This window comes from Peromyscus eremicus, chromosome 4, assembly GCF_949786415.1.
Source record: "Peromyscus eremicus chromosome 4, PerEre_H2_v1, whole genome shotgun sequence".
In the NCBI taxonomy this organism is placed as follows: Eukaryota; Metazoa; Chordata; class Mammalia; order Rodentia; family Cricetidae; genus Peromyscus; species Peromyscus eremicus.
Window position 1 is genome coordinate 10,237,322 of NC_081419.1, and position 27,381 is coordinate 10,264,702.

Here is a 27,381-nt window from a genome sequence, read left to right on the forward strand (position 1 = left end):
GTGACCGCTGGAGGAATGAGTATACGCCATTTCAGGAAGTCAAGCGGGTTCGCGGGGCGGAGCTTCGTTTGAGCTCCGCCCACACCTCCTGGTTGTCATAGTGACACTGAGGCCGCTGAAGTTGGCGTCTAACTGCTAGACACTAGCCGCTGACATGCAGTACACCGGGAGCCATTATGTCGGGGCATACGTAAACGGGAGGTAAGGTCCCATTCGTCCGTGTGTCCACTCCCGGGCAGGGGAGAGAGAGACAGCTGCCTTTTGGCCTCAGCCAAGGACATTGTGCCAAGCGCTTTCAAACACTTGTTCTACTAACATGCTCAAGTACACATATCTAAAAAGCCGCATAGGTGGGATTCATTCATTCTATTTATTGTGTGTGGTGTGTGTGTGTCCCAGAAGCCACATGCTGGCTCACGACCATCTGTAACCAAAGTTCCACTTCTGGCGTCTGCGGGCACCAGGCACGCACGTGGTGCACATGCATGCATGTAAGCAAAACATTTATACACATTAAAAAATAAAAACAAATATTTTTTAAAATGATGCACACCAAGGAAAACAGGAAATGCTAATCAGCAAATGCTGATTGTAATCTCTGCCTTCAATAAGCTCACACAAACATAGTGGAGCAAGTAAGCTTAACAGTTATGACAAGCAATCAAGGTCAGCACTGTGGCCAAGGGAGGCAGAGGACGTGTGGAGGCGGTTGCTTTGCCTTGCTAGCAGCTCCGGATGAAGAGAGTGGAGTATTTTTTAGAGCTGGAGAGCCCAAGGCTGGGGGAAGTATATTGACAGATTAGTACTAGTTGTTGGGGGTGTAGATCAGTTCATGGACTGTGGAGATGGAGATGAAGGGCCTGATTTGGGAGGGTCTGTGTGCACAGGCTAGAAGAACTGCAGGGTGTTGAGTTTGAGGCAGCAAGAGCAATGGTCTAGCCAAGCATGGGATAGAGTGTTAGAGAAAGTGGTAATAATACATATGGGATGCTGTCGCAAATCTTCAAGCAGCTTTGCAAGGGAGATGGTAAAGGAGGAAAGGGGGCTTAGAGGACTCAGGACCCCTGTCTAACTCTTCAGGAAGTGGCAAAGATGCTGGGTGCAAAACTCCAAAGATGCTGGGTGCAAAACTCCAAAGATGCTGGGTGCAACACTTCCATGGCAGTGAGGTGGTTCAGGCTGATCTTGCAAATAACTGGTTGAACTTAAGCAAAACAGCATGCTCACTGTTATGGATACACAGAGAAGAAGTGATGGAGTCAAGAATTTCTACCCAGTTCTGTGTCTAAACCACATCATTTCTTCCCACAAGGCCTTGCTACAGCAAAAGTTTTGTCAGGTGGAGATGAAGGATTGAGTATTTTAGGCACAGAAACTGGAAAACCCACACACATCATGTGCTATGCATGTAAAGTTAGTGAGATAACCAGACAGACATGGACAGAAGGCCTTCTGTGCACTTTCACCTGTCCACACCACACCAGCCATCCCTGTGCTTCATCCCAAGCAATGTGTTTGCTTGGGATTTTTTTTTTTCAGTACTGCTGTAGCCACAGTACTGAAACCCAGACCTGAAAAACGCCTCTCAATTGCCCACAACTCACAAGAAGACAGTTGTTGATTTGCTGACTATACTTCTTTTCATAGTTTTGCCAAATACTCTGCTGAATCTTGATTTTTAGCAACAGGCAACTAAGTCATCCTTGGGGCCTCTTAAGTTCCAGCATGTGATGAAATACCACTGTGAAGAAAACAGCCTGTAGGTCTCAGAAGATCTCAGAAGAATTGTACTGAATGAAGGAAATTAGAATCCCCCCAAAAAGGAGCATATATATATATATATATATATATATATAGATAGATAGATAGATAGATAGATAGATATAGATATAGATATAGATATAGATATAGATGATATAGATATAGATATAGATATAGATATATGTAGCCCAGGCTGGCCTTGAACTCACAGAGATCCTCCTTCCTCTGCCTCCCGAGTGCTGGGATTAAAGGCATGTACCACCACCGCCCGGCATTATATGATATTTTTATATAAAATTATAGGAAATGTAAATTAATTCATGGTCACAGAAAATTGATCAGTATTTGCTTAGGGATGAGGAATGAAAAGAACAAAAAAGAAAGGTTAACAAGGGTATGCAGCAGCTGAGGGTGGTGGATATATTAATTATGTTGACTATGACGATGGTCTCCAGGATATGTGTCAAGACTTACAAATTGTACACTTTAAGTGTGTGTGTAGTCTTGCATGTCAATTATGCTTCATATATAAAGCTGTTTTAACTAAACATTAAAATTCATGATTTGCTTGTACCATATCTAAATCTAAAAATGAAAAACCTGGTCTAGTGGCTTATTCCTATAATCTCAGCATTTGAGAGGCTGAGGCAGGGTTCAAAGCCAGTCTGGGCTACATGAATTCCAGGTCAGCATGGGCTAGAGTGCCTGTTGAAAAAATTATATATATATGGTCTCTCTGACCTCATGATCACTTTCTCTGCAAGTGTTGTGCAGTGAATTCTAGATAATTCTACTTCAGAACACAGAAAATGAAGAAAGACCATCCACATTTTATAGCAGCCACTATGCATCATCTCCTCCTCACAGTGATTCCCACTTGACAAGTGAGAAAAGTAAGGTAAGGTGCAGAGTGATTTATGTAGCTGGCCCAAGCTAACATTTACCAGACCAAGGATTTGCTTAATGGGCAAGGCTGGACTGGTCATAGTGGGCACAGAGTCAGCTTCCTGAGCGCTGGTCTCTGCCGTTTCTGCTGTGTAGCTTTGACACAGCACACAGCCTTCTCTGGGCCTGTTGAGGAGGTATCTCGGGGAACAGCATCAACTCCAGGGCAGTCTGCAGGGACCCAAGCTGCCCCATCTTAAACAACATGTGTGTGTGTGTGTGTGTGTGTGTGTGTGTGTGTGTGTGTGTGTGGTTTTGATGAAAACAAAGCACCACAAAAGCGCTGACAGAATATTGAGGGATGACAACATCTGAGGATGTAGAGAGTGAATGTCTTCCCAGCTGCCATGCAGAGCTCAGTGACTTCCCCATGTCCTTACAGGATGGAGGGCAGTGCAGAATATGTCCTCCCTACTGACACGAGATATGTTGGGGACATGAAGGATGGCATGTTCCATGGAGAAGGAACCCTGTTCTTCCCCAGTGGGAGCAGATTCGACGCCACCTGGGAGAAGGGATTGGCGGTGAAGGTGATCAGCTGGGGACTGGGGTGGTGCTCAGGCAGGAAGAGCCACTGCCTGCTGTATCACTGTGCTCTCCTTGTCTGTTGCTTACCTCTTTCCAGTCTCTCCTCTCCCCACTTCTCATTCTCCAGGGACTCTAGGATCTCCTCCATCCTGTTGTGTCATTTACTGTCTGATCTACATCTCTGAAATGCATGCTCCTCAGTCAGCTTGGCTATCTACTGCTGCTGTGGTGGATTACCCCTCAGTTTACCATTTTAAATCAGCCTCCATTCACCACCTTATGGTTCTAGGGGCTGGAAGTCTCAATAGGGCCAGCAGGCAGACTCCAGGGGAAAATCTGTTTCCTCACATTTTGTCTGCCTTCTAGAAACTGCTTGCACCCCTTGACTCATGACTATTACTCCAATCAGTGCTTACAGCTCCAGGTCACTTCCCACCCCCTCCCCACCCCGCCCTCTCCCCACCCCACCCCCTCCCCACCCCGCCCCCTCCCCACCCCGCCCTCTCCCCACCCCTGCTGGCTCCTGCTGTCCAGCCCTCCCACCTGGACCTGTCTACCTCTCTCTTGTAAGGACCTTCACATTGGGTGATTCTAGAAAAGTTCCTTTTAAAAAATTATGCAAGGTAACACAGTCTCAAACTCCAGCAGGTGTGGCCAGCTTTGGGGGTGGGGTGGGGTGGGATAACAGCCTACCACAATGGTGCTGACAGTCAATAGGGGAAAGATGTATTTTCCTAACACACAGTAGACACTCATAAGGGTTAGCTTTTACCATCACCACCTCTACTAAGTCATCTAATCCAAAGGTTCTGATCTTGGGGTTTATGGGCCATGAGTAGAACTCAGGGGTCAGTGGAACACCCTGATTTTACACACACAAAAGTCTCTGCAAGTATGGAACTATGTTTTTCTGTGGGAAAATGATCTGTCGTCTCCTGAGTTTCCCCGAGTGTTTGCTGAGCCTGACTCATGACCTAAAAAAAGACTAAGAAATGCTTCTTTTATAGTTTGGGGACTCTAAGCCTCAGGAAGGGGCTGTGACTTACCCAAGGCCACACAGTGAACAAACAGTATTGTGGGACTTTCCACCCATGTTTCCTGAGGCCTAGGCTGATGGGCTCCTACATCCTGAGGATCCCTTTAGCTCTGGAGCAGCAAGAACAGAATGCACGTCTGGACAGGCGGCTGTGGCTTCTGGCTCTGGCCTTTCTAGCTACAATAATAATAAAAGGAAAACAACATGTGCAAGTATTTCTTCTATGGGTATTAGAGTACTCAGAGAAGGGTGGTCAGGAAGGCACCAATAGATACACAGAAAGAGATTATGAGAGCTTGACTCATGAAATAATGGAAGCTGGACCACAGTGTATCCTCTGCAAGCTGGAGGCCCGGGGAAGCCAGAACTGTAGTTCTTGTTCAAACTGAAAGGCTGAGAACCTAGAGAAGGCAGTGGGGTGAGTCCCAGGCAGAGGCCAGGTGTGCCGATGCCCAAGGCCAGCTGAGAGCACAGTGATCCTTCCTCTGCCCCATGTTCTGATCAGGCCATTAACAATGTCCATCTGTATGGGTAAGGGTGATCTCTGTACTCAGTCCATCTACTCAAATGTTAATCTCTTTGGGAAACACACACACACACACACACACACACACACACACACACACACACACACACCTCTCCCGGCCAAGCTTGGCATGTACCTATCTCACCGAGTTCCCAGCCACCCCTATTAGAGGGACACTGTCATCATCCTAATCCTAGAAATGGGGAACCTGAGAGCTGCGAGTAGGTGGCCTGCCCAGCTCCGTGCAGCCGCCACACCCGGGTTCAGTCCTGTAGCTCCATCTCCCTAATCCTCACAACCAGGGCCACTCTGCCAGCTGTCACTTCTTCCCTAAGGCAGCAAACAGCCAACTGCTCCCTTGGTAGCAACCTGCTCGGCCAAAAAGTCTCTGTCTGGTCTCCTCCGGCGCCCGTGTGCTTCTCTTCCTCCAGGGCAAGTACACCTTCGCTGACGGGCTGCAGTACGAGGACAGACACTGGCACTACTGTGACAGCTATGACCGCAGGTTCTTCACCGAGATCTGCTACGGCCTGAAGCCCTCAGGTAGCACACCCACACCTAGAGGGAGGCCAAAGGTGCTTGAAACAAGGGACTGATCCCCACTGAGCCTTCTCAAGGGGGAAGATGGATACAACAGACCCAGGAGAGCCACAGGACCCAGTCCTCACATCTAAGACCCCTGGGCTGGCCAAGGGGAGGAGACCAAGGGACTCCCTTTCTCTACCTCGGCTTTCCCCATCTAAGTCAGGGAAGCAGTGTTTTCTGCCTTACAAGTCCATTGCCAGTAAGAGAATTCGCACCTGGAATAGTGCTTTGCATGCATGTCAGGTGCATGGCACATGCCAGCTGTCATACTAAAAATATGTAAGCATTAGAACACGAGAAGGTGGGGAAGGGGGACAGACACTGATGGGACGTGTGCTCTGTGGACTGGATCCCTCCAGTCCCTGTCTTATCTCTTGGATTGTTCAGGGTGCCCCATCTGGTCACTCTTGCCCTGCCTCACAGAGGAGAAAATAGAGATGGTTAAGGTGATCTTGACTTCTCCAAGCATCTCTAGGGTGGCAACTGGCCTGAGGTTTCAGCCATAGAATGGCTTCAAAGCCATTGGCATGGAAAAGGCATTCCGCAATCATTGCCAATATACATGTGTTTTGGTTAGGGTCAAGGTCAAGTATATAGTTAGATAACATTCAAGCATTTGCTTTTCTGGGGTGCAGACCTGTAAACAGGGCATGGTGGGGCATTCGGCTTTCTGCTCAGAGAGAGGGAAATTCAAGATTTACAATTAAAAACATTCTGGCATCCCCCTTTACTCCAGCCATGGCATGCCAAGACCTAAAATGTCTATATCCTTTTCCTTCCTTCCTGGGGTTCCAGTGCTGCTGACTTAGAGCTCAGACTCAGACCCTCGCCTTCCCTCATGCGTTACTTAGCACCCAGGGCCCAGAGCATGGCTGCTTCCTATCTAGCTAGCATTGGGCCTGTTCCTCAGCCTCGGATGTGAGCTCTCTTCTCTGTAAGATAGGGCTGCTCTGAGGGTCACCTGAGACAGGAGGAGCCAAATGTCTAGCACACAGGAAACAATGAATGGTACAACGTGGCCATGTGGGAAAGCCAGGTGCGGGGCTCTGTCTGCCCTCTCTGGTGCCCCCCCCCCATCTAAGTTCTGCTCTCAGGTTTCCTGGGGTGTGGCCAAGGACTCACACCTGTGGCCTCTGTCCTGAGTGTGGCCAAGGGCTCACACCTGTGGCCTCTACCCACATGTTGGCTACCCCTCTCTTGGATTTACCCTTCTGGACATCTCTGACTTACCCTTAGGGTTTCTCTAACTTCAGAACTTCATCACAGTGGCCCAAGAAATGGATGAGGGTAAGGTCAAAGCAGGGTCTAGTTCCCAAGGCCCTGACTATAGCCCGTTTCCCAAAAGCTCCCTGGGCCCTGTTCCTGCTGATTTTGTTCCTGGCCCTGCAAAAGGAGCCTTTGGTCCCACAGCCACATAAACAGTGGCCTTGTTGCACGTGGCCTTGGTGATATACTAATTGTCCTTTTGTGTCTGTTTAAGGTATCTCTCAGCTCACCAACATGGACCCACCTAGAAAAATCCCCCCAGGCTGTTATGACTGTGGAGATGGCTTCTATAACCCCACCACCAGGGTCATTAAGGATTACCGAAACCGCTTTCTGAGAAATGCAGGTAGGTGTATGCTGACACCGCCGACATGCTTTCTCTTCACTTTCTATTAAGAAAAAGACAAATATGGGTTATCTGGATGTCTCTGTGACCTCAACCCTGACCACAGAGTGAGAGCAAGGACATGCCTAGGGTAACCGTGATAGCACTGCAGCAAGCTGCTGAAAGATTAAGGCACTTCTTTTTGTATGCGTCCCTTCATCGAGCGTTAGTGGACTCCTACTGTGTTCCAGACGCCATGCTTAGTGCTTGGTATACCAGAGAGAAGCTAGACCCCAGCCCCTTCCTGCTGGAGCAGACGCTCTGGTAGGCAGAGAGAGGACTACAGAGAGTTGATTTCATTATGGAGCAGGCCATCAAAAGAAAGACACGCCCTGAAAGTGAAAGGGTGGGAGCACCATGAAGGGGTGGTTTAGAGTCCCTAGTCCGGAACCAAGGTATCAGAGGTTTTGAGAAGGACATGGCATCTCAACTGGCACCTAGGAATTGGCCTTGGACATGGGGAGAAAGTTTGTCGGTCAGAGGGAAAGCATAGGCATGGCCACAGAGGAGTGACTGTGTAGTCCAGGAAGGCTGGCTGGCCCTTGGCTAGCTGGCAGATCCAGAACTTCATTTTAGTGAGTGACCCCAAGGCTGATAAGACTCCACAGTGACTTGACTCTCAGAAGACAATGTATAAAGAAAAGAATGGATGTTTCCTATAAATGCATGGGGTCACAGCTGTGTTCTTGGAGTCATAATCCAACTAAGGTAACAACAGCTATGGACCTTTTCAGAGACCTGTCTATCTGTACACACACACACACACACACACACACACACACACACACACACATACACACACACACACACACACACACACAGAGACAGAAAGAGAGAGACAGAGACAGAGAGAGACAGAGACACATAGAGAGATAGAGAAACACAGAGACACAGAGACAGAGACGAAGAGATAAATCAAGGAATGAATGTGATCTATCAACCTCTACCTGGGGGAAGGGAGAGGAAGGGGAAGGAGAGAATATGTTTCTTTCATGTCGCAAATGTGTTTGACTATGAAATTTGCTGGGAAGTGGGGCAGTGGGAGCATTTTGCAGAAGCAGGGCTGTATGAAGTCTATTCTAGAGTATTCCAGAGCACGGTGTGTTCGTTAAATCTTTCTATAGTTATGGTAGGAAACAAGTGATTCATTTGAAGCTTTTAAGGTTTGAATTGTATTCCAGTCCTGTCTCCTCAGAGTGGCATCCTGGTCCAGTGAAGAGTCACAGCCTAATGTTCATGACAGACACAGAAGCAGACATTTGCAGTATAATGGGCAGAATTTGTGAATGAGTGGGAGACGAGGGAGAAGGAAATGTGCTACAGAGAAAAGGGCTCACAGAGGCAATGGCTCTTAGGGAATAGGTGGCCTTGGGGTGTAGTTTAGCTGGCAGAGCGCTTGTCTCATACATAGGAAGCCACAGAACACAAAGACCAGGCATGGTGGCACATGTCTATCATCCCAGCATCTGTGAGGTGGAGGCAGGAGAACCAGGAGGGCAAGATGATCCTCATGCATAGCAAGTTTGAGGCCAGCCTGGTCAGATGTGTTTAAAACAAACAAACAATGGGTATATAATGATATACTGAGCAGGAAGGCCGGGAGGGGCATTTTAGGCAGAGAGAATGCGTAAAGACACAGAAGCATAAAAATATATGTCATGACCGAGCAACCAGAAAGTTCCAAAAGGAGACATTCTTGGTGGTGTACTTAAACTTTAGGGGCGCTTGGAGGGCAGATACTAATGGTTTGCATGGCAGGTATTTCCTGCCACTTGCTGTGTGTCTGGATCTGGGCTAAGTATGGGGATGGTAGCAGCGCCCCAGCATCATCTCCCACAGAGCAGGAAGGACTGCTGAGGAAGCGACCCTGACAGTACAGAGTTGCTGCCAGCACTTGGCAGGCGAGGGGGGGTGGGGGGGGGGTGGGGGGGTGGGGAGAGTGAGGGGGTGGGGGGAGTGGGGGGTTGAGTGGTGACGGGTGACTGGAGCAGGGGAATGTTTCAGACTGGAAAGACTCTTTACATAGAGAGAAAAGGGCAAAAGAATTAAGATTGTAGGAGAGCCTTCTGGTAAGACGGTGGGTGAGGAGGGCAACTGAAAGGACCCTGGTAGGCCCAGGCTGGTGACTCATAAAACCTGGGTTAAAGTTCTGGCCCCAGCTCTGAACCCTGGAGCCTTCCCTCTCTGGCCCCATCTCCATCTGTAAATGAAGTGGTCGGGCTAGATAATCCCTTGTCCTTTGACTTTAAGAGTCTATAATGGAGCCGGGCGGTGGTGGCGCACACCTTTAATCCCAGCACTCAGAAGGCAGAGACAGGCGGATCTCTGTGAGTTTGAGGCCAGCCTGGTCTACAGAGCGAGATGCAGGAAAAGCGCAAAGCTACACAGAGAAACCCTGTCTCGAAAAACCAAAAAAAAAAAAAAAAAAAAAAAAAAAAAAAAAAAAAAAAAGAGTCTATAATGGAGAGAAACAGAACCAAGAGTATTTGGTCCTGATATTGTAAGACAGGTTGAGCGTAGAGTGTTCAGAAAACCACTGAGGGAGAGCCTCTCTGATCAACTAGTCATTATCCGGACTCACCTCCTCACATGAGGAATGACCTGCACTCCTGTCCACTTTCTCCCTGGGGCCCTTCTCCCCACATCCCAATTTGCCATTAACAGTGCTTCCCATCTGCAACCTGGGGCCTGAGCTGCTGGCCTGTGGGCCTGATGTGGCATGAGTCTTGGATGCCGGAGGCTGATACAACTGATCCACCGCAGCTGGCACTCGGAGTTACACATACCCTGCACACAGACCAGTTATGGGTCTCTGCATTACCACTATCCACTGCTTAAAGAAGCTTCTCTGACCAAAATGAGAGCATTCCACATATGTGAGTAAAAACATAGGTATTTAGAATGCAGTTTGAAAGCGTTTAGTAAAACAACAGCTATACACCCCCACCCCAGCCCAGCCCCCCAGCCCGCTGCCCAGAGCCCATGGTCTTTCCAAGTCATGACTTCTGATCTGGTTTATAGTATGAGCAGGCCTCATATCCTAATCTGACAGGGCTGGTTACCCCATAACCTACATGCCATTGTTGCACCAGAGGGCATATTTCCCAGCAGGTCACTGTTGCAGCGTGCAGGGTCCAGCTTGTCCTCTCTTCCCCAGCAGCCCACAGAGCACTTCCTGGTACTGTCTAAGCTAGTGAGCAGGGGAAGAGTTTCCTGGTCAACCTGAAGTTGATTTCTCTATGGACACTTTGAAGGATGTGATGGGCTGTGCAGAGTAGATTTTTTTCCTTCAGGCCTCTCTGTACTCCCTTGGCTCCTCCCTGTCTCCAGAGTTCTAGCCTCCTTGGGCAGCCCTGCTGCTGGACTTGGGCTTCAGAGATACCTTCTTTTCTTTTTCAGTGTGGACAGTGTGCTGCTTTATGTGTGCGTGCCTGGTGCACACGAGGCCAGAGAGGGCAATAGAGGCGCTGGAACTATAGTTACAGATGGTTGTGAGCCACTATGAGGATGCTGGGAATTGAACCCAGGTCCTCTGGAAGAGCAGCAGCCAGTGCTCTTAACCATCTCACCAGTCCTAAGAGATGCCTTTCTTATCTAAGGACTGTGGCACCTGTAGTTACTTTGAAAATTAACTTTTCTTTTGAACTCCTGGGCTCAAGCAAATCTGTTTCAGCCTTCCAAGTAGTCAGCATCACAGGCAGGCATGCCTGTGCTAGGCTTTTAGTGATAGTTTAAATCTTCTACTCATTAAAAAGGTTTGACAACCTCCAGCATTCCAGGATATCAGCAGGCAACCTGGGCTCTCGAGTTTGGCTTTTAGGCAGTTTCAATTATCAACCTGACACAATTCAGAATCACCTGGAAAGAGAGTATCAGTGAGGAATTGTCTAGATCAGGTTCCTGTGCGCATGTCTGTGAGGGGTTATCTTAAATACTTTGAGATAAGACCTGTAGCTGGAGTTTTCTCCAGTCCCACCCGGGCCGCAGCCACTCAGACCCAAATAAACACACAGACGCTTATATTAATTAAAACTGGCCTAATGGCTCAGGCTTCTTGCTAGCTAGATCTTAAAATTAAATTAACCCATAATTCTTATTTATGTTTAGCCATGTGGCTTGGTACCTTCTCCCAATTCTGCCTTCACATCTTGCTTCCTGTGTCTGGCTGGCGACTCCTGACTCAGCCTTCCTGTTCCCAGAATTCCTCTCTCTCTTTGTCCCACCTATACTTCCTGCCTGGCTACTGGCCAATCAGCACTTTATTAACTAATCAGAGCAACACATTCACAGCATGCAGAGCGACATCCACAGCAAAGACCTGTCTTCTACTGGTGGCACCATTCCCTGGGCAGGACTGTGCAGAGTGGAGAAAGCATGCTGAGCACCATGGTTCTCTCAGGCTCCTGCCATGCCACATCACTTCTCCTGGATTATAACCTAGACTGTGGGTCACATAAAGTCTTTGTACCTCAAGATGCGTTTGTCAGGGTATTTTGTCACTGCAGCGGGGAAGGCACAGGCCCTTGGGCACATCAGGAGCTTTTCCTCCTGACTGCACACATGACACAGCCTGTGTGCATATGTGTACCACACGCAATGCTCAATATTTTCTGTTCTGCTCATTGGTAAGTGCTGGCTGCTGTGCACTATGCTGAGTTCCTAACTCTCTCCAAGGACTGCTAGAGGCAGCCTTTCCTGGCTTCCTTCTCTCTCTGCGGCCCCATAGGCTTCTCAAGCAGTGCTTAGCATATGACAGTGAAGTATCTTTATTTGGGAGCTCATGAGGTCAGGGCCTGGGTGAGTATGTCTGACTCATCATGTTCCTAGCATCTCACAGGTCCCATGAGTTGATCAAGTCTTTGTAAAAGCAAAGGCAGGCAGGCAGGCAGAGCACTCCCTTACACGTTTTACATATTCCCTCTCTGAAATTCGAAGTTCAGTTCTTGTACATAATAGACAACTTGCTATTTTGAATAAAAGCAATCCATTATATTTCTACATGGTGCCAAGGTTTCAAATCATCTTACTGGCCGACATGGGGTCACAATCGGGGACTCAGGCCATATCTGATCTGCAGGGTTGGTGTTTGCTTGGTCCAGTGCTTGAGCTTGGGCTTGGCTGCTGGGTGGGCACACAGTACTCAGGTCCCTGCTATGGAGCTAGTGGCTTTAGTCATTTCTGTCCACCTCGAAGCCTCTCTTCATGTGTCCTAACCCCCATGAAAGCCTCCGTGCATGTTGGCAGCTGGAATGCTGATGTCCTGAGATGAGAATGTCAGGTCTGGAGACAACAGAATTGTTTCATATCCCCCATCAGTGAGGGATCTTTCCATTCCTCCCTGGAGCTTTCTGTTTTAAGACAGTGAACTGTGAGTGATAGCCACTGGACACAGTTGTTGTATACGCCTCACTACAGCAAATACAGCAAACCAGGCTTGTTTAGGACTTTTTGTCCCACGAGAGGCATGAGGACTGGGGGAGGTGCTGTGGTGACAAAAACCTCAGGGCCTGGAACCCCTATCAATGGGAGGCCTCTAGTCTGAGGTCACCCAGAGATGAGCTGTGTGGTCATGGATAGCTCACTTCTTCCTCTAAGAGCCTCAGTTTCCTCGTCTATAAAATGGGTGTTAGCCAGGCGGTGGTGGCGCACGCCTCTAATCCCAGCACTTAGGAGGCAGAGGCAGGCGGATCTTTGTGAGTTCGAGGCCAGCCTGGTCTACAGAGCAAGATCCAGGAAAGGCGTAAAGCTACACAGAGAAACCCTGTCTCGAAAAACCAAAAAAATAAAAATAAAATAAAAATAAAAATAAAATGGGTGTTGTAGTAGCACCTCTCTGGAGGAGCTGTGGGGAAAAGGGAGATTAAGTGTATGATTACCAGGCCCAGCACCTGGCCCAGACAGGTGTTCACTCACTGGCGGCTCAAGACTGCCATCACTATGATGATTACTGACTCAGGTTGGAGGAAAGAGGAGTGAGTTGGGCCCTAGGGCTTATTATGTTTTCTCTGGGTGCTGAGGAGCAAAGAAGTCTCTTGGGAGACTATGTGATTGGCTATGCTAATCTTGCTGCCTCCTCCCGGATGTGCTTGGGTAATGGAATGCTGCTGGGAGTTTAGGGTCCACAGCTCCTCACTCACAACATTCAGAGCTCCAGGTTCACTTTGGGTGAAGGTCTATCTTCCACACTCTTCTGTGCTCTACACCATGTTGAAATCCAGCCATTCCTCAGTGAGCAACAACACAGACAGCCTTTCCCTCTTCCACCTGCCATAGGCCTCATCTCTCAGGGCTCAGCACAGAGCCACAGGCCAGGAGGTCTGCCTGTGATTACTGAAGGATCACTTCACCTGCTCACTCTCCTCTCAGGGTGACAAGGCTGGGAAAGGAATGGTCACTGGAGAGGAGGCTGGTGAGGCCTGTGCTGTGGACCTCCTCTCATCTGCTCTAAGAGGATAATTTGCATGATCTATAGTTTGCAGTGTAATACCTGGTGTCAGACAGGCTAAGAACTTCCTTATAGGGGACTGGAGAGATGTCTCAGTGGTTAAGACCATTTACTGCTCCTGTAGAGGACCTGTGTTTGATTCCCAGAGTCACATGGTGGCTCACAGCCCTCTCTGGAACTCCTGTCCCAGGGGATCCTCTTCTGGCTGGTGAGCACCGGCAGGTACACACATACACATATGTCTTTCCAAGCAGAATTTGCTTTGGGTTGGTCACATGGCTGTTGACAAAGTTAGATCCAAACTCAAAGCCTGTTTGCGGTGGTTCAAATGTGTGCACTATCTCCCAGAGGCCCACATGTTGAAGGGCAGCCCCAGGGGGTGTTAGTCAGGAGGTGGAGCCCTAGGGGGGGTCCTTAGGTCATTGGAGCACCTTGTTGAAAGGGTCTATGAGACCTCAATCCAGTGTCCCTCCTTGGCTTTCTGGCTTGCAGTTTCACAGACCACCCTTTACATGTCACCCTCACGGTCACCTTCCACGGATGTGCCACCCTTGCCAGAGGCCCAGAACAAGCGGGCTGCTGGTCTTGGACGGGAACCTTTTACAACATAAACTAAACACTTTCCCCCTTTATGTTAATTGCCTCAGGTACTTTGTTACAGTCACAGCAAACTGGTTAATACACATTCTTTTCTTCCTGCCAGTTTGCACACTACTTCATTTTGTGCTCATCAACCTCTCTAGACAGGGACATGCCTGATTCATGTTCCTCTACCAAACACAGCCACTGGCACCCACCTGGAGCTTGGTAAGGGTCCTAAATGGATGAGAAGGCCCACTCTAGAGTCTTAAGACAAAACCACCACAGTCTCCCAAATTAAATGTAACCTTATTTCAAAAAAGGTCCTATATACACTGTGATCCAATGCAGAAACACTTGAAGATATTCAGGATAATTACCTTCAATTCGATGAAAAATCAAGAGATTAACTAACGCTGCCCCCTCATAGACTTTGTCTTCACCCTTCTCAGGAAGGATTAGCCAAAGTCACGTCAGCATTTTGTTCATATATCTCTTTATGTGTCTGTTGCTTGCCTCCATGGTACTGGTAGGAATCATTTTTGAGAGAACTGTGCCACTAATCCTTACTCCCTCCTCCCAATTAATGACACCCCATGCGAGTCTCCGATGAAAGGCGCATTATTAATATTCAAGGAAAAAACCCTTGTAACCATTTTAACAGATACAGCTAACAATGAACTAAATTTGCTTTGTGCAAGATAGAGAGTGAGCATCCCAAATTAGTTTATGTAAAAGCTGAAATCCTTCCCTGAAAGGTCTCAGTACCATCCCCAAAGAATATCCCGATCATCAGCAGTGCCGTCAAGATTCCCGCCAACATTATCCCCTTTGTTGTCTGAAATGTAGAATCAAGCACATCTGGCAAATGTCCTGGAGCTCACAATCTCTCAAACAGCATCTAATTCCCAATGGTGAAAGAGAGAACGCCACCGCCTAATCGTGCTGCTCTTCAAAATAGCAGCGACTTTCCTTCAATCAGAAACAATGGCTTTGGTTTCGTAAAAATATCACACGCTGGTGATTATTTGTAGAGAGGCCCTTTTTACGCTTGAACCTGTGGATCCCAGACAGAATTCAAAATGAAGACCACAAACCTCATTTGAATGTACACTTGGTTCCATGGGCAGTAGGAAGAAGGATTTTGACCTGGCTTGTGCCATCTGGAGCCTTTGGGAGGAAGATAAAGTGGAAGGCGGTGGTAAGAGCTGTCACTGACTGGACATCTACCATCAGTGGGAGGAAGTCCTCCCATCAGCTACATTCGACAAACTGAGGCCCAGTGATGTTAAAGAATTTTCCCAGGAAATTCAGCACAGATGGGAGTCACACTCAGGCTCATCTGCATGCCAGGCCTGTTCACAGGGGCCCGGGCAATTGCCCCCAGCCAACTCTAGAATACCCAACTGCAGACTGTACACCTGAAAATGGAAGGCCACTTTAGTCTTCTGAAGTTTAAACATCCCAAACGCCCAACAGGAGGGACCAAGGCACATATGGAATGAGGAATGTGATGATGGTTTTACTGAGTGTCCCATGGTGTCATGGGAGGTGGAGGCCTGGTCCCTGGCACAGGCCTCCACCTCCCATGACACCAGCAGCTGTGATAAGTAGCTTTCCTGATCATTCCTACTTCACAGATGGTGAGATTGAGGTGAGGCAAAATGCCTGGTTCAAGGTCAACAAAGCTGGAATTAAAACCCAGGTCCAGCTGACTCCAAAGCTAAATAGACATAGCATTTGGGCTGGCTTTGAGAAGGTGGAGTTTGCTAGTGGAAGAACCAATGGCCTTCCCAGCACCAGAGAGATGGAATTACAGACAGCTACTTTTGCTAAGGCAGGTCCTCTGCTTACTTTATGCTCAAAATCTGGCCCAGAGAGTCCTCCAGTGCTATAGAAAGTCAAGACTCCGCTCATCTTGAAGCAGCTACTTCCTCTAAGACAGCCCATCCCATGCCTGACTCTTACACTGACAACCATGGTCCAGCCAAGGCTACAACCCTGATTTCCCACTGCAAGCTTCAGTCCCAGGCTACCTCTCAGTGGAGCCTCCTGGGGTTTTCCTAAGATGGCCAGTGAGGCTCCCATACAGCCCCCCTCCCAGTGCTGGCTCTCTAGCAAGACAAAAGGCAATTTATCCAAATGTTATAATCACCTGGAGGCTGGCATGCAGGGGCATCCCTGCTTTATCTGTGGTATTGTCAGCAGCACCATAATGAAGGCTTTGTGGAGGGATAATATCATGCTTGTAACTGCCAGATAAAATGCCCCACAGATCACACATCCCTCCCAGCAGACGTGGGTATGCGTCGTCAGCAGAAGGGATAGGAAGGGACACTAGGCACACTGAAACCTCCACTGTGCCAGCACTTAGCCCATCCCCAGTCTTTGAGGAAATGCTATTTTCCCTACTTGACAGATGGGAGCCCTCTCCCCAAACAGAAATTGGCCTAGGAAGGGTAAGAATGGCTCATCTGGAAGCCACCCGTGGGTCCCTGTCAAGATCCATGCGTGGTGATGACAGACAGCCCTGCTTGCTGCCCCTCCCTGACCTGCCCACTGTCACCCTCTCACCTTGGCACTCCAAAGGTCTTGGAAGTCCCCCTTCCAGCTGCAAGGCCCATGGACTCTGGTAACAATGCTTCCCTGCCCTCATGGCAGCCTCCTGGAGGCATCCAGAGGCCACAGCTTCCCCTTCTGCAGCTGGAATCAGCCTGGCCAGCATGGTTTGTTTTGTCTTCTTTAATAGAAGGAAGTGCAGGGCCAGAACCCTTGGGCAGAAGCCTCACCTGTCTTCCTCAGTTCTGCTCTGGAAGTCGGGGTATTTAGCTGAAGCCCATTCCGAGGCTGGAGGGGCAGCTGGAGCCACTGTCAGCTTTATGCCACTTGCTAGCTGGACAAATTTGAGCAGGTAACTTACCTTCTCTAAAATTCAGACTCCTCATGTGAAGGATGGGAGCAGTAAAGGACCTGTAGTGAGCATGAAATTGATGCTGGCAGTCTTGTGGGAACAGTGTGTGGCTCTGCCCATGGCACAGTGCACGCCAGTGATCACCACAGTGGTGATCTTGTACCATGGATTAAAAAGTCACACCACACACCCAGCAAGCCAGGGTCCCTCGGCAGGCTGTTCCCTGGCCTCTGCCCACCTGTTTTTGGTACTGCTTTCAAAACTGAACCAGTGGCCTGCTGCTTCCAGATCTCTCCTTGGTGTTCAGTTTGGGGGCACAGGCCCCTAATCTTCATCCTTTATCAATCTAGAGTTTCAGACCCTCTGGCACCCCAGACTCAGGTCTTTGATTTTTCTCCTGTGTACATGAGGGCTTCATATGACAGCACAGAGCTTTCCCCAAACCCCAAATCAGTGCAGGGTGGAGAAAAGCACAGACAGAACAGGCAGACGCAGGAAGCCTGGGGCCTTCAGGGAGCCTAAATGCTCGAGTGAACCACAGATGACATGTGGAAGGCAGTGGCCTGTGATGTTCATGTTCACATTTAATTTAAAATATTGAATATGAGATTCCTTCTTCCAAAACCAAGAATGCCCTCATTTCTCTGGTAGCCAGAGCTGCGATTACAGTGTGCTGAATGTGTGACTGTGTCCTGTGCAGTTGAAATAATGGCCCAGAAAATGAGGTTGGACTTAAAGAACAAAAGATGGGGTTTGTTAAATGAAAGGAAAGGAACAGTAGGAGCCTAAGATGTATCACTATGATCTCCTTGTGTGTTAGAGGCTGAGGGAGGACTCAAGGGGCTTCCCAAAGCAGTGATGTCCAGCAGGGCTTTGGTGGGTGTGTCTGAGTGGGTCTCAGCTGTGCATTCAAGGCAGAGCACGGAGAGAAAGTGAGTGCTGGTTAGGGTGTTTGGCTTCAATCCCTCAGACAGTGAACAGTCAGGGCAGGAGCTACCTACAGAAGGGCTTCTCAGGAAGTGGGGCATGGCCACACCATGGGCTGCCACTGTGAAGACAGGCGTGGCTCTGTCACTGCACCACTGGTGAGCCTGTGGAGAGGCTTTTGTTCTGAGCCTGGCTCCCCTCCCCTGTGATCCAGAGATGGTAACACTGACCTGCAAAACCAGTGTTGAAGAGTACTTCCCATCCCTCCTGGTTGTCTCCACTCTGCTAGCCTAATCCAGCCTTTGGCATCTGCTAACTGTACACTGGCCTCCATCATCCATGCACAGCCAGAGGTCAGGGGCAAAAGGAGCAGATGCTATGAAGTCAGGCTGCCAGGGTGACTTTGGCTATGGTACTCAGTTTTTCTGAGTTGTCTTATTGCTATGGCAGGCATCCTGAATGTGATTCAGAAACACAAATCCAATTATTAGTACTCAAATAGTAAGGGTAGGGATCAGCAGTCTCCATTCCTGAATGCCTCCTGTCCACACTAGGCACAGACGATGGTTCTAGATTAGTATCACCCACAAGCACAAGTCACGTGTGTATCGCCGCCTCAGCAAACTGCCTGTGTGGTACTCAGAGAAGTGTCCTTCCAGGCTAGGGCCTTCCTAAAGGACTTCCAAGGTTCATTTTTTTTTTTTTTGACTGTGAGCACTTTCCCCCTTACCCAGCAACTGAAGCACCCACAACATCCACCCCAAACCACCCCAGCCATACTTTCAGAAGTATTCATGAGGTCCACTGAGGTAGGGCATGTGTTCCTGCTGTGCCCAGCACCTGACCCCAGAAGTGCTTCCTAAGATTCTTAACTCACCAGTCCACGAGGACAGATCCTAAGGCACCCAAGCCCTGAAGCCTTTATCCGCATCATTTCAGTATATTAAAGTACAAGCTCTATTTGATGTTGGGTCTCTCCAACTTTACTTGGTCCATTATTTGACTACAATTCTGTTACACTAGCTCTAATTTCTTGGGAGGGGTGTGTTAGCAGAGAATTCTGGCAAAATGAAGAAACAGAGCCTGCAAATGGATTTCAAGGATAATAAAATTGTTTTGATTTCTAGAATTAATAACTAATCAAGTTTGAATGCATTAATTATAATATTTATTTATTTCAGTCTTGCCATTTCCTTTTTTATTTCCAAGCCTCTTATATCTGAATGGGCCTTGGCAAGATTTCGGATGCTGGGTTCCGCAGGCCTCGTTCCCAAGGGGTGGTGTGGCTTGTCCTAATCCACTCCCAAGAGGATACTCTACCACAGGAAGAGACAAGAACAGCCTAAGGCCTCTCACCTGCCTGTAGCAAGCGCTGCCTAGGCAGGGACTTCTCAGTCAATATTAACAATACTGAGGTCTTTGCCTCTGGCCACCACTGCCAGAAAAGTTCAAAGCCTCCTTTTTGTTGGGAGTTGTGATAGGAATGCCAGGGCATGGTGGCATTGGTCCACCTCCACCATCTCATGCATTTGTCATTTGTACTGAAGGTGAGACAGAGCTATGGCCTGGAAGTCTGATTTGATATGTACCTTCATCCCAGCCTGGACTCCTGTTGGCACTGACCCCAGGGGTAAGGAGCAGTATCCCATGACAGAAGCTCTCTCTCCCAGAGCCTGGCCTGGCCCTGGGCCCACTGCCAGCCTGGTCTTTCGGATGACCAGGTTGGCTCTTCAGGTTGGCAGTGTCTCTGTCCTGTATTTGTGATCCCATACACTCAGACTTCAAATACACACCCACTGCCACACTCAGCCATCCCCACACAGTGTGCCACACATTTACCAGAGTCCCATGTACTACAGTGTGTACCTCAAACATAACCACTGGTACACTCACAGGCACACAGCTGCATTTTGAGAACAACTGGGTAGAAATGGGCCTTCCCCTCTGCCCCAATGGAGAGAAGGAGGAAATCACTACATCTCCTAAGCCTTCCTTATGGTAAGTGGTGGCAATCTCATTTCTCGTTGAGAGGGTTGATGAATACACACACACACACACACACACACACACACACACACACACACCACATATGTACACATACACTTGCACACTCACACACACACTATGCACACACAAAGCTCAGCCCCACCAGGCTCTGGGCTGGGCTGCCCCCACTCCCTGAGGCCTGCTGCTTGTTCATTCTGGGTCTCCTCCCTTTCCCAGTCCACACCCCTCCCCTCACACTAGGGAGCTGCACAGGAGTGGTGACCACAGGGTTACCTAACCCAAAGGTGTGCCACGAGCCCAGCTTGTGGGTGCCCAGTGACCCCAATCTCCCTGTTTGCCCACCATGGCTCACCTGCCCCAGCCTGTCCTCCTAGCTTTGAACAGAGCTCATTAGCTGAGCTGTGCCTCTTGATCCTCATGGTTCCAATGCTGAGTAAAGACCTCCTCCCTGTGATCCCCTCCACCCCATATCTGGCAGGTGCCCAGAAATTCCAAGGGTCCATTGGCGAGTCCCTTAGGGAACACACCCTTGCAATCATCCAGTTTGGGAATTAAAGACCCATTGGAATGATATCTAGCTTTTATCTCCTCAGTACTCATGGAACGCCCTTCTTCCTGACCAGGCCTTCCCCTGCCTTCTGTAGGAGGTCTGGTTCAACCCACTGTACAGATGGGATCCTGGCTCAGAAATGGAGAAGGGCTGCTCACCCAGCAAGTGAGTGGTTCATCGTCTGACCCAGGTCTATCTGGTTTCAGAAGTCCCACCTTGCATAAACAACTAACTTCCGGCTTCTCTCTGTGTCTTTGGCATTTCCTGTGCACCAAGAACTGCCCTAAGCATGTTTCAGATGTGACTTCATGGCAAAGCTTCCAGGCAGGGACATTTGTAGAGGGGCAAACAAGTCCAGGGAGGAGGTGGCACCCGTAACAGTGGCACAGTGCTCCAAAGCCACACTGTGCGAGTTGTATATGTGTGCTTGGGTGCACTTTCTTGTGTGTAGTACACATAGAGGCCAAAGATAACTTCAGTTACCTTCCTCTATTGTTCTTAACCTTATTCATTTTGAGAAAGGGTCTCTCATTGAACGGGGGGTTGACCAGCAAGCTAGTTTCGTCTAGATTGCAAGGCCAGCAAGCCTCGGGGATCCATCCATCTACCTTATCTCCAATGACGTCACAGACACACACTGCTATGCCGGGTTCTTACACAGAGGCTAGGGGTCTGACCTCAAGTCTTCACACTTGACCCACGGAACCATCGCTCCAGCCCTCAAAGGCCACATTCTTAGCCAGGTGCAGCCATACTGCTTCCCTCTCTGCTAGCCACCTAGGCAGCTCCTGTTTCCCTGAAGCCTTCCTGAGACTCCAGTACCTCTCCTTCCCTCAATGTCATGCTGACTTGCAGACTGAACTATGGTCACCTTCTGGGACCCGGGCACAGCTTGGCAGGCCTGGCCCATATCTGGCCTATGCGGGCTGGCCCTCCTCCATCTTTGCTGGGAGGTAAGCCATAGGCCAGCCAGGCTTGGCATTTCCTGCAAGCGGTTAGTCCTCAGGTGTGATCCCAGGCCAGGTGGTGAGGTGCCCAACCTACAGCCCCAGGACACAAAAGGCTGCGGCGGCAGCTGTCAGTCTTAGGCCGCACTTGGCATCTGTCTGAGGAGCTCCATTTGCCCAAGGAGGGAGGATAGTCTTCTCTTTTGATCTCAGTCCCACAGAGTGAATCTATTACTTTTATGTCCCTAAGTTTACATTTCTTTATTCATTTGTTCACCATATAGTTATTAAGTACTTAAATGTTCTGCATCTGTGCTAGGCCCTGACAATGTGGTTGCTCCAATCTGCTTGAAGCAACCATGACCTTGGCTTCTTTGTCAGGGAAGTCTGGCATTCAGACAGGGCCTGTGAGGGTGGAGTGGAGGTAGGCACGAGAGCCCAGCCTATACACATCATGTGGCCCTTTGTGTCCAGACAAGAAAATCCATAGGCTCTTCCCCAACCCCACAGCCTTTGCTACTACAGGAATTTGGACTTCTTCTGAAAAAACTCTCAGAGCATCACCCTTGTATCAACAGTTGTTTGTGTTAAAAGGAATAATCTAACGTCAATGTTTAAAGTATACCACAGTTGGTATTACCTTGTTTAGGCCTTTCTTGTTTCTTTTTTTTTTCTGCTGAAGACAGAACTTAAGTTCTCCTTGTGCATATCAGGTAAGTGCTCTACCACTCAGCTGTGTCCTAGCCTAGTGTCTTAAAAGGTCTATGTAGCCCAGGCTAGCCATAAACTCTCTTATTCTCTTGCTTCAGACTCCTGAGGGAAATCAGGATGAAAAAGGCTTATTCAGATTCACCTGGCAAAGCATTACTGGGTACCTATGTATGCTGGGTGCGGTGGTGCCTGCACCATGAGCTTAGCTCCAGGCCAATGGTTCTCCACCTTCCTAACGCTGCAACCCTCTAATACAGTTCCTCATGTTGTGCTGACCCCAACCATCAAGTTATTTTCATTGCTACTTCCTAACTGTAATTCTGCTACTGTTTTGAATCACAATGTAAATACCTGATATGTAGGGCATCTGATATGTGACCCCCAAAGGGGGTCTCTAATATGAAAGGAAGGCATTATCTAAGAAAGGATTTAAAAAATCTGGTATGAAGGGCCAAGGGAGACAAAAGCAGTGAGTGTTTTCATTTGGGTAACTGGCTGTGTTTGGAGAGCATGATGTCTGGCCAGTAAGGAGCACACTGATTTTGATGCATTTGAAAGAAATGATCTGTTTCTTTTAGAGCAGTTACAGTCACATAATCAGTGTGAGGATCCTACAGCTATTCTCCCAGTACACCACATGCCCACTTCCTCTTACTCACAGACACTGTTGTATGGTACACTTGGCAAGTTAGTTCATTTGTATCAATATTAATGTTGGTGAATTAATTTAACTAAGGTCTAACGTTTGTTAGAATCCCTTTTCTTTCTCTCATGTCCACTTTCTGTTCTAGGACCCCTTCCAGGACATCACATGACAGAACAACACATGGCATGCAGTTGTGTCTTTGTGGGCTCCACCTTTCCTGTTTTACTTAGTGGGTTTTGTTTGTTTTCAGACAGAGTCTCACTATGTAGTGAGTCTGGTCCAGAACTCACTATGAGCCCAGGCTAGACTCAGTCTCACAGAGCTCTACCTACCTCTGCTGCCTAAGTGTTGGGAATAAAGGTGTGTGCTACCATGCCTGGCTAGGATTTTTGTTTTGATTTTATTTTGGTTTGGCTAGGAACTGATCTCAGTGCTCTACAACTAGGCTACACCCACAGGTGCCCTTTTCCTGGTGTGGACTGACAGTCTTAAGGAACGCTGCTCAGGTATTTTGTAAGATGTTTCTCTTCTGGTTAGACCGGGATGGGAGGGTTTGGGGAGGAAGACCACAAAGGTGACAGGCCATTTCCATCCAAACAGAACAAGGGGACATGCTCCCTGGGGTTTACTTGGCACTGTCCTGAACCCTGAACCTACCTGAGGCCAGTTTTTCCACTGCCAACTTAGTATTTGTGTGTGTGTGTGTGTGTGTGTGTGTGTGTGTGTGTGTGTGTGTGTGTGTTTTCCTCTCCCTTCCTTTGGAAGATGGTCACTCTGCATGAGGGCAGGGCATCTGTTCAGATTTTTTTATATTTCTGCCAATATTTTTATGCTAAGATTTTTACTTTTTAGAAATATAAAAACATTACTGTTTTTAGGAACCTAGAAATTTTGTATTTTAATGAACAAAACACATAAAAATCACCAAGACTTTATACTGCAGAGCAGGACAAAAAAAGGCAAACACTTCTTCTGTGATCAACACACACCAAGGAGAGAAGGTCTGGGGAACACCAAAAACAGGAAAGAACACCACAGTGCTCAGAGTTACCCCAATTCAGTTTATCACCTTCAGTTTTTCTTCCAGCCACCATTTTATTGTATGAAAGTCCATGGATTTTTGTTGTTGTTGTTGAGGGGTGTGTTGCTGCATCATCTCGTTTATTCTGGCTTATTACCTTATCAAAAGCACTTCCCCTGTGTCGCCATACAACTGTCATTTTCACTGGCTGTTAAATATTCCCTCCCCATGGCTTACGGTGAGTGCCCACCCCACTCCCCAAGCCAGGAGGTTGCCAGCACGTCCAGCATTTAGAAATCATTTGTTAAATGAATGAATAGACAACAAAGTAACCATTCCCTGGTTTAGAAATCTACATCATTTTCTGTTCTTTTGATTCTAAACAGTATGGAGACAACTAGATTACTTCCTTAGGATAGTGTCCCAGAGTGGCATTACCAGGCCAACAAGAACCAAAAACTTAGGATGATGCTAAATGCACCAAAACAGAAGTCTTCCCCTCCACCCCTCCCACTTCCCTCTGCACCACCACCAACTCTGCCAAGGCTTATCATTTACAATTGATTAAAGAGTTCTCGGGGGTGTTTTCCCCATCTTTTTTTTTTTTTTTGCTTTTCTCCCATCCTCCCCCCCCTTGCCAAAAAAGGAGGAAAATTACCCGAGAAGGTGAAGATGTTCTCAGACAATCATATTAACATATTCCAACAATCGCAATTTGCAAAATAGTAATCACTACTCTTGGGCTCCAGGAGGCATTAATCAAAGCTACAGGTTTAATTCCATTTTAAATATTGATGAAATGTGCTCCGGCAGCCTCACCCTGGTGTGGCAGGGCCAGGGGAGTGGAGGAGGCGCCGAGGAGGTGGAGGGAGGATGGAGGAGCAGCTGCCCGAGGGAAGGCATCTGGGATTCAAATTGGTGGCTGTGCAGCCAGGTAGAGAGTAAACTGAGTAGTGAAGAGGCTGTTAAGTCCATTGCTGTCAATTTGTAACGATCAGGGAGGGGCCTGAGGACTGGTTCAGCACAATACACCCAGTTTGTCTGGTTTCAGGGGTTACCGCTGAAGAGGCTGCAGCTGCACTGATTCGAATAGCCTGGAGACTTCAGAACTGTAATTATCAAGCAGGCTGCTCACAGTGTGGCGAAAGTGGGCTCCACCAGTGCTTAACTCCTTGTGTGCTGACACATCAGCGTAGCACCCCACCACACGCCCTTGGGTTGCCAGCCTTAGCGAGGTCATTCAGGCAGCCTGTTAAGGGAAACTGAGGCCCACTGGCTGCTTAAGTCCAAGGCCAGAGCATGCTCTCACCAGCAAGCTGTTTTTCTTGAGTTACGTGCAAAGAAACAGTGAGGGTGGGCAGGGCTAGCTCTTCCACAGGCAGCTTTGGCCCTGCATCAAGCTTGCCCTGGGGTGAGAAGTTAGGCTGCAGGTCCTGATGAACTTGGCTGAGATTCCAGAGGCCAGGGATCTAAAGCCTCAGTTCTGTGACATGAGTGTGATCTCCTCAACCCCTGCTGTATTCTTACAGAGACCCAGTGAGATGCGGGGCTTGTGTGGCACATTCAGCTGTCCACGAACCTCTCCCCGGTGTGGGCCTGGTGCTTCCCCGAGAGGGTGGCTCTAGGGAGGGTCCCTGGACAGGGGATGCAGGAGGCTTTTACTACCTTTCTGCTTTTCTGCTTCCAGTGAGTCCCCCCGGTCCTTAGTTTCCAGCATTTGTCACCTGAGGAGAATGGGGAGTCCCTTCCTCCTACGAGAGGCAGTGATGGACACAGGGATGGACAGGAAGGACAAGGGAGGACAGGCAGGAAGGTGGTAGGGCACAGGTGAGTGAAATCTGTGCAGCCTTGTGCTGCTCCTCTCAGAACAAAACCCAGGCATATTCTCCCCTGTGTACACAAAGGCAGGAGCCCACAGTGCCTGGTGTTCCCGGTTTTGAGAGGTTGGAGGTTTGACGCCTGGAGGACAGAGTCAGCTATGAGAGCAGCCAGCTATGGAATCGGAGGCAGTGGTAACAAGCAAAGAACTAGCTGTACGTTTGGCTACAGGAAAAGTGAAACGTACCACAGAGTGAAAGAAGTCCCACACAATGCGGCTCACAGCACAACGCCATTTTTTGTAAATTAAAAACACATTTATTTGCACACAAAACAAGAGGGCATATTTTATAAAGCTGCATGCATTTTTAGGGGTGCATGCCCTGCCATTAGAGAGGGTCCCTGTTGTGGTGGGGGAGGGGCTGGGTGTGTGTTTAGAGAAGAAAGGAGGAAGAAAGGAAAATAAGATAAATCCACAGAGGGTCCCATACAGAAAGGGGAAGGCTGCTTATGGAATGAAGATTAGGGCTCACTTGATTGGGAGGCTTGGAAAAGCAGCAGCCATGGGCTCAGATCCTCCCAGCTCTGCCACATGCTGACCAGGAGGCTGGGCACAAGGGGCCAGACCCCTGTGAGCCCCTGTTCATCCGCACAGTGGTGGGAACAATGCGCTTGTGGGGGGCCGTGAGGATGGGGTGCAGGGAGAGGGCTGTACTCGGCCTCTGAGAGAATGTCACCAGCGTCCCCTCTGTGTCCCCCACTGTGTACCTGAGTCCAAACGGGGAGACCAAGTGGTCACAGAAAGAGAAGTGGTACCCGAGGCTGTGTCTCCTAGTACTTTTGCCAAGGTCTGGCCCAGTGTAGTGGGCTGCTGCTTGTAGGGCTGTCAGCAGGTGAGTGAGAGGGAGGCCACCACGCCGCCTGACAGGACCAGACCATCTCAAGTGGCCAGATGCTCTTGGGCTGTCTTCATCAGCTCCATCCTCAAACCACAAACTCTTAGATAACTTAGTGATCCATTTTCCCAGCAGAGGAACTTTGCTAAGGGATGCTCTGATGCTATGATAGCGAGACAGAGGTCTGCTCCAGCCATTTGGAGCTGAACACCTGGACCAGCAGCTGGTGCTGGAAGGCACTGCAGGCCCCGAGACCCCAGCTGGGTCTCCCAGGCCCAGGGCCTGGAGGGCTCTCGTGAGTAGAGGTGTAACTGGCTTCCCTCCCTACAGATGATGATGAACATGAGTGGATCGTCAGGACCTGCCGCAAGGGCTGGGCAGAGAAACCTGCACAGAAGCCCAAGCTGTGAATACCTCAGCATCTCCACCGGGATCCCCTCTGCCCACGGGCTCTTGTTCTAGCTTCGACTTGAGTTTCAGAATAAAGGTTTCCAGCACTGAAAGGCCCCAAGGGTGAGTGCTTTAGAAGACACCCCATTTCACCTGCTTCAGTACCACTGTGGTGGCATTGGGCCCAAGCCCAGACTTGCCAATCAGAATATGTGGGAATGGGGCTTGGCAATTGCATTCCCAGTTACTTCTCATGCATGGGAACGTTCAAGAACCTTTATCTTAGGACATAGATTTCTAACTGAATGAGCAACTAAGGGCTGTGAACTTCCTTCTGCAGATGGGGAATCTGTGGCTCAGAGAAATGAGACTTGCTGGTGACTCACTGGCCTCAGCAGTGGCACCTTCCCCCGGGACTGCCTTTCTCTCTGGGCACTGGATCCACAAGGTGCTTTGGTGTCTATATAGGGTTCAAATCTCAGCTAGATCATGACCACCCAG

General features: G+C 48.9%; 1 protein-coding gene across 3 annotated transcripts; it reads left to right on the forward strand.

Annotated features, from left to right (window-relative positions):
• The first annotated feature begins 4 nt into the window (after nucleotides 1-4).
• Morn5 (MORN repeat containing 5) lies at nucleotides 5-26,993 on the forward strand. 3 transcript variants are annotated; one of them, XM_059260171.1, is made up of 5 exons: nucleotides 5-201; nucleotides 3,089-3,236; nucleotides 5,228-5,339; nucleotides 6,862-6,993; nucleotides 11,323-12,030. In XM_059260171.1, exons 1-5 carry the CDS (start codon nucleotides 155-157, stop codon nucleotides 11,466-11,468), a joined length of 585 nt encoding a protein of 194 aa, XP_059116154.1. In that variant the 5' UTR covers nucleotides 5-154; the 3' UTR covers nucleotides 11,469-12,030. The 3 variants fall into 3 exon arrangements, with proteins under 3 accessions (XP_059116154.1, XP_059116156.1, XP_059116155.1); XM_059260173.1 differs by lacking the exon at nucleotides 11,323-12,030 and adding an exon at nucleotides 9,697-10,677 and having other exon boundaries at nucleotides 8-201; XM_059260172.1 differs by lacking the exon at nucleotides 11,323-12,030 and adding an exon at nucleotides 26,821-26,993 and having other exon boundaries at nucleotides 9-201.
• Nucleotides 26,994-27,381: the final 388 nt, after the last annotated feature.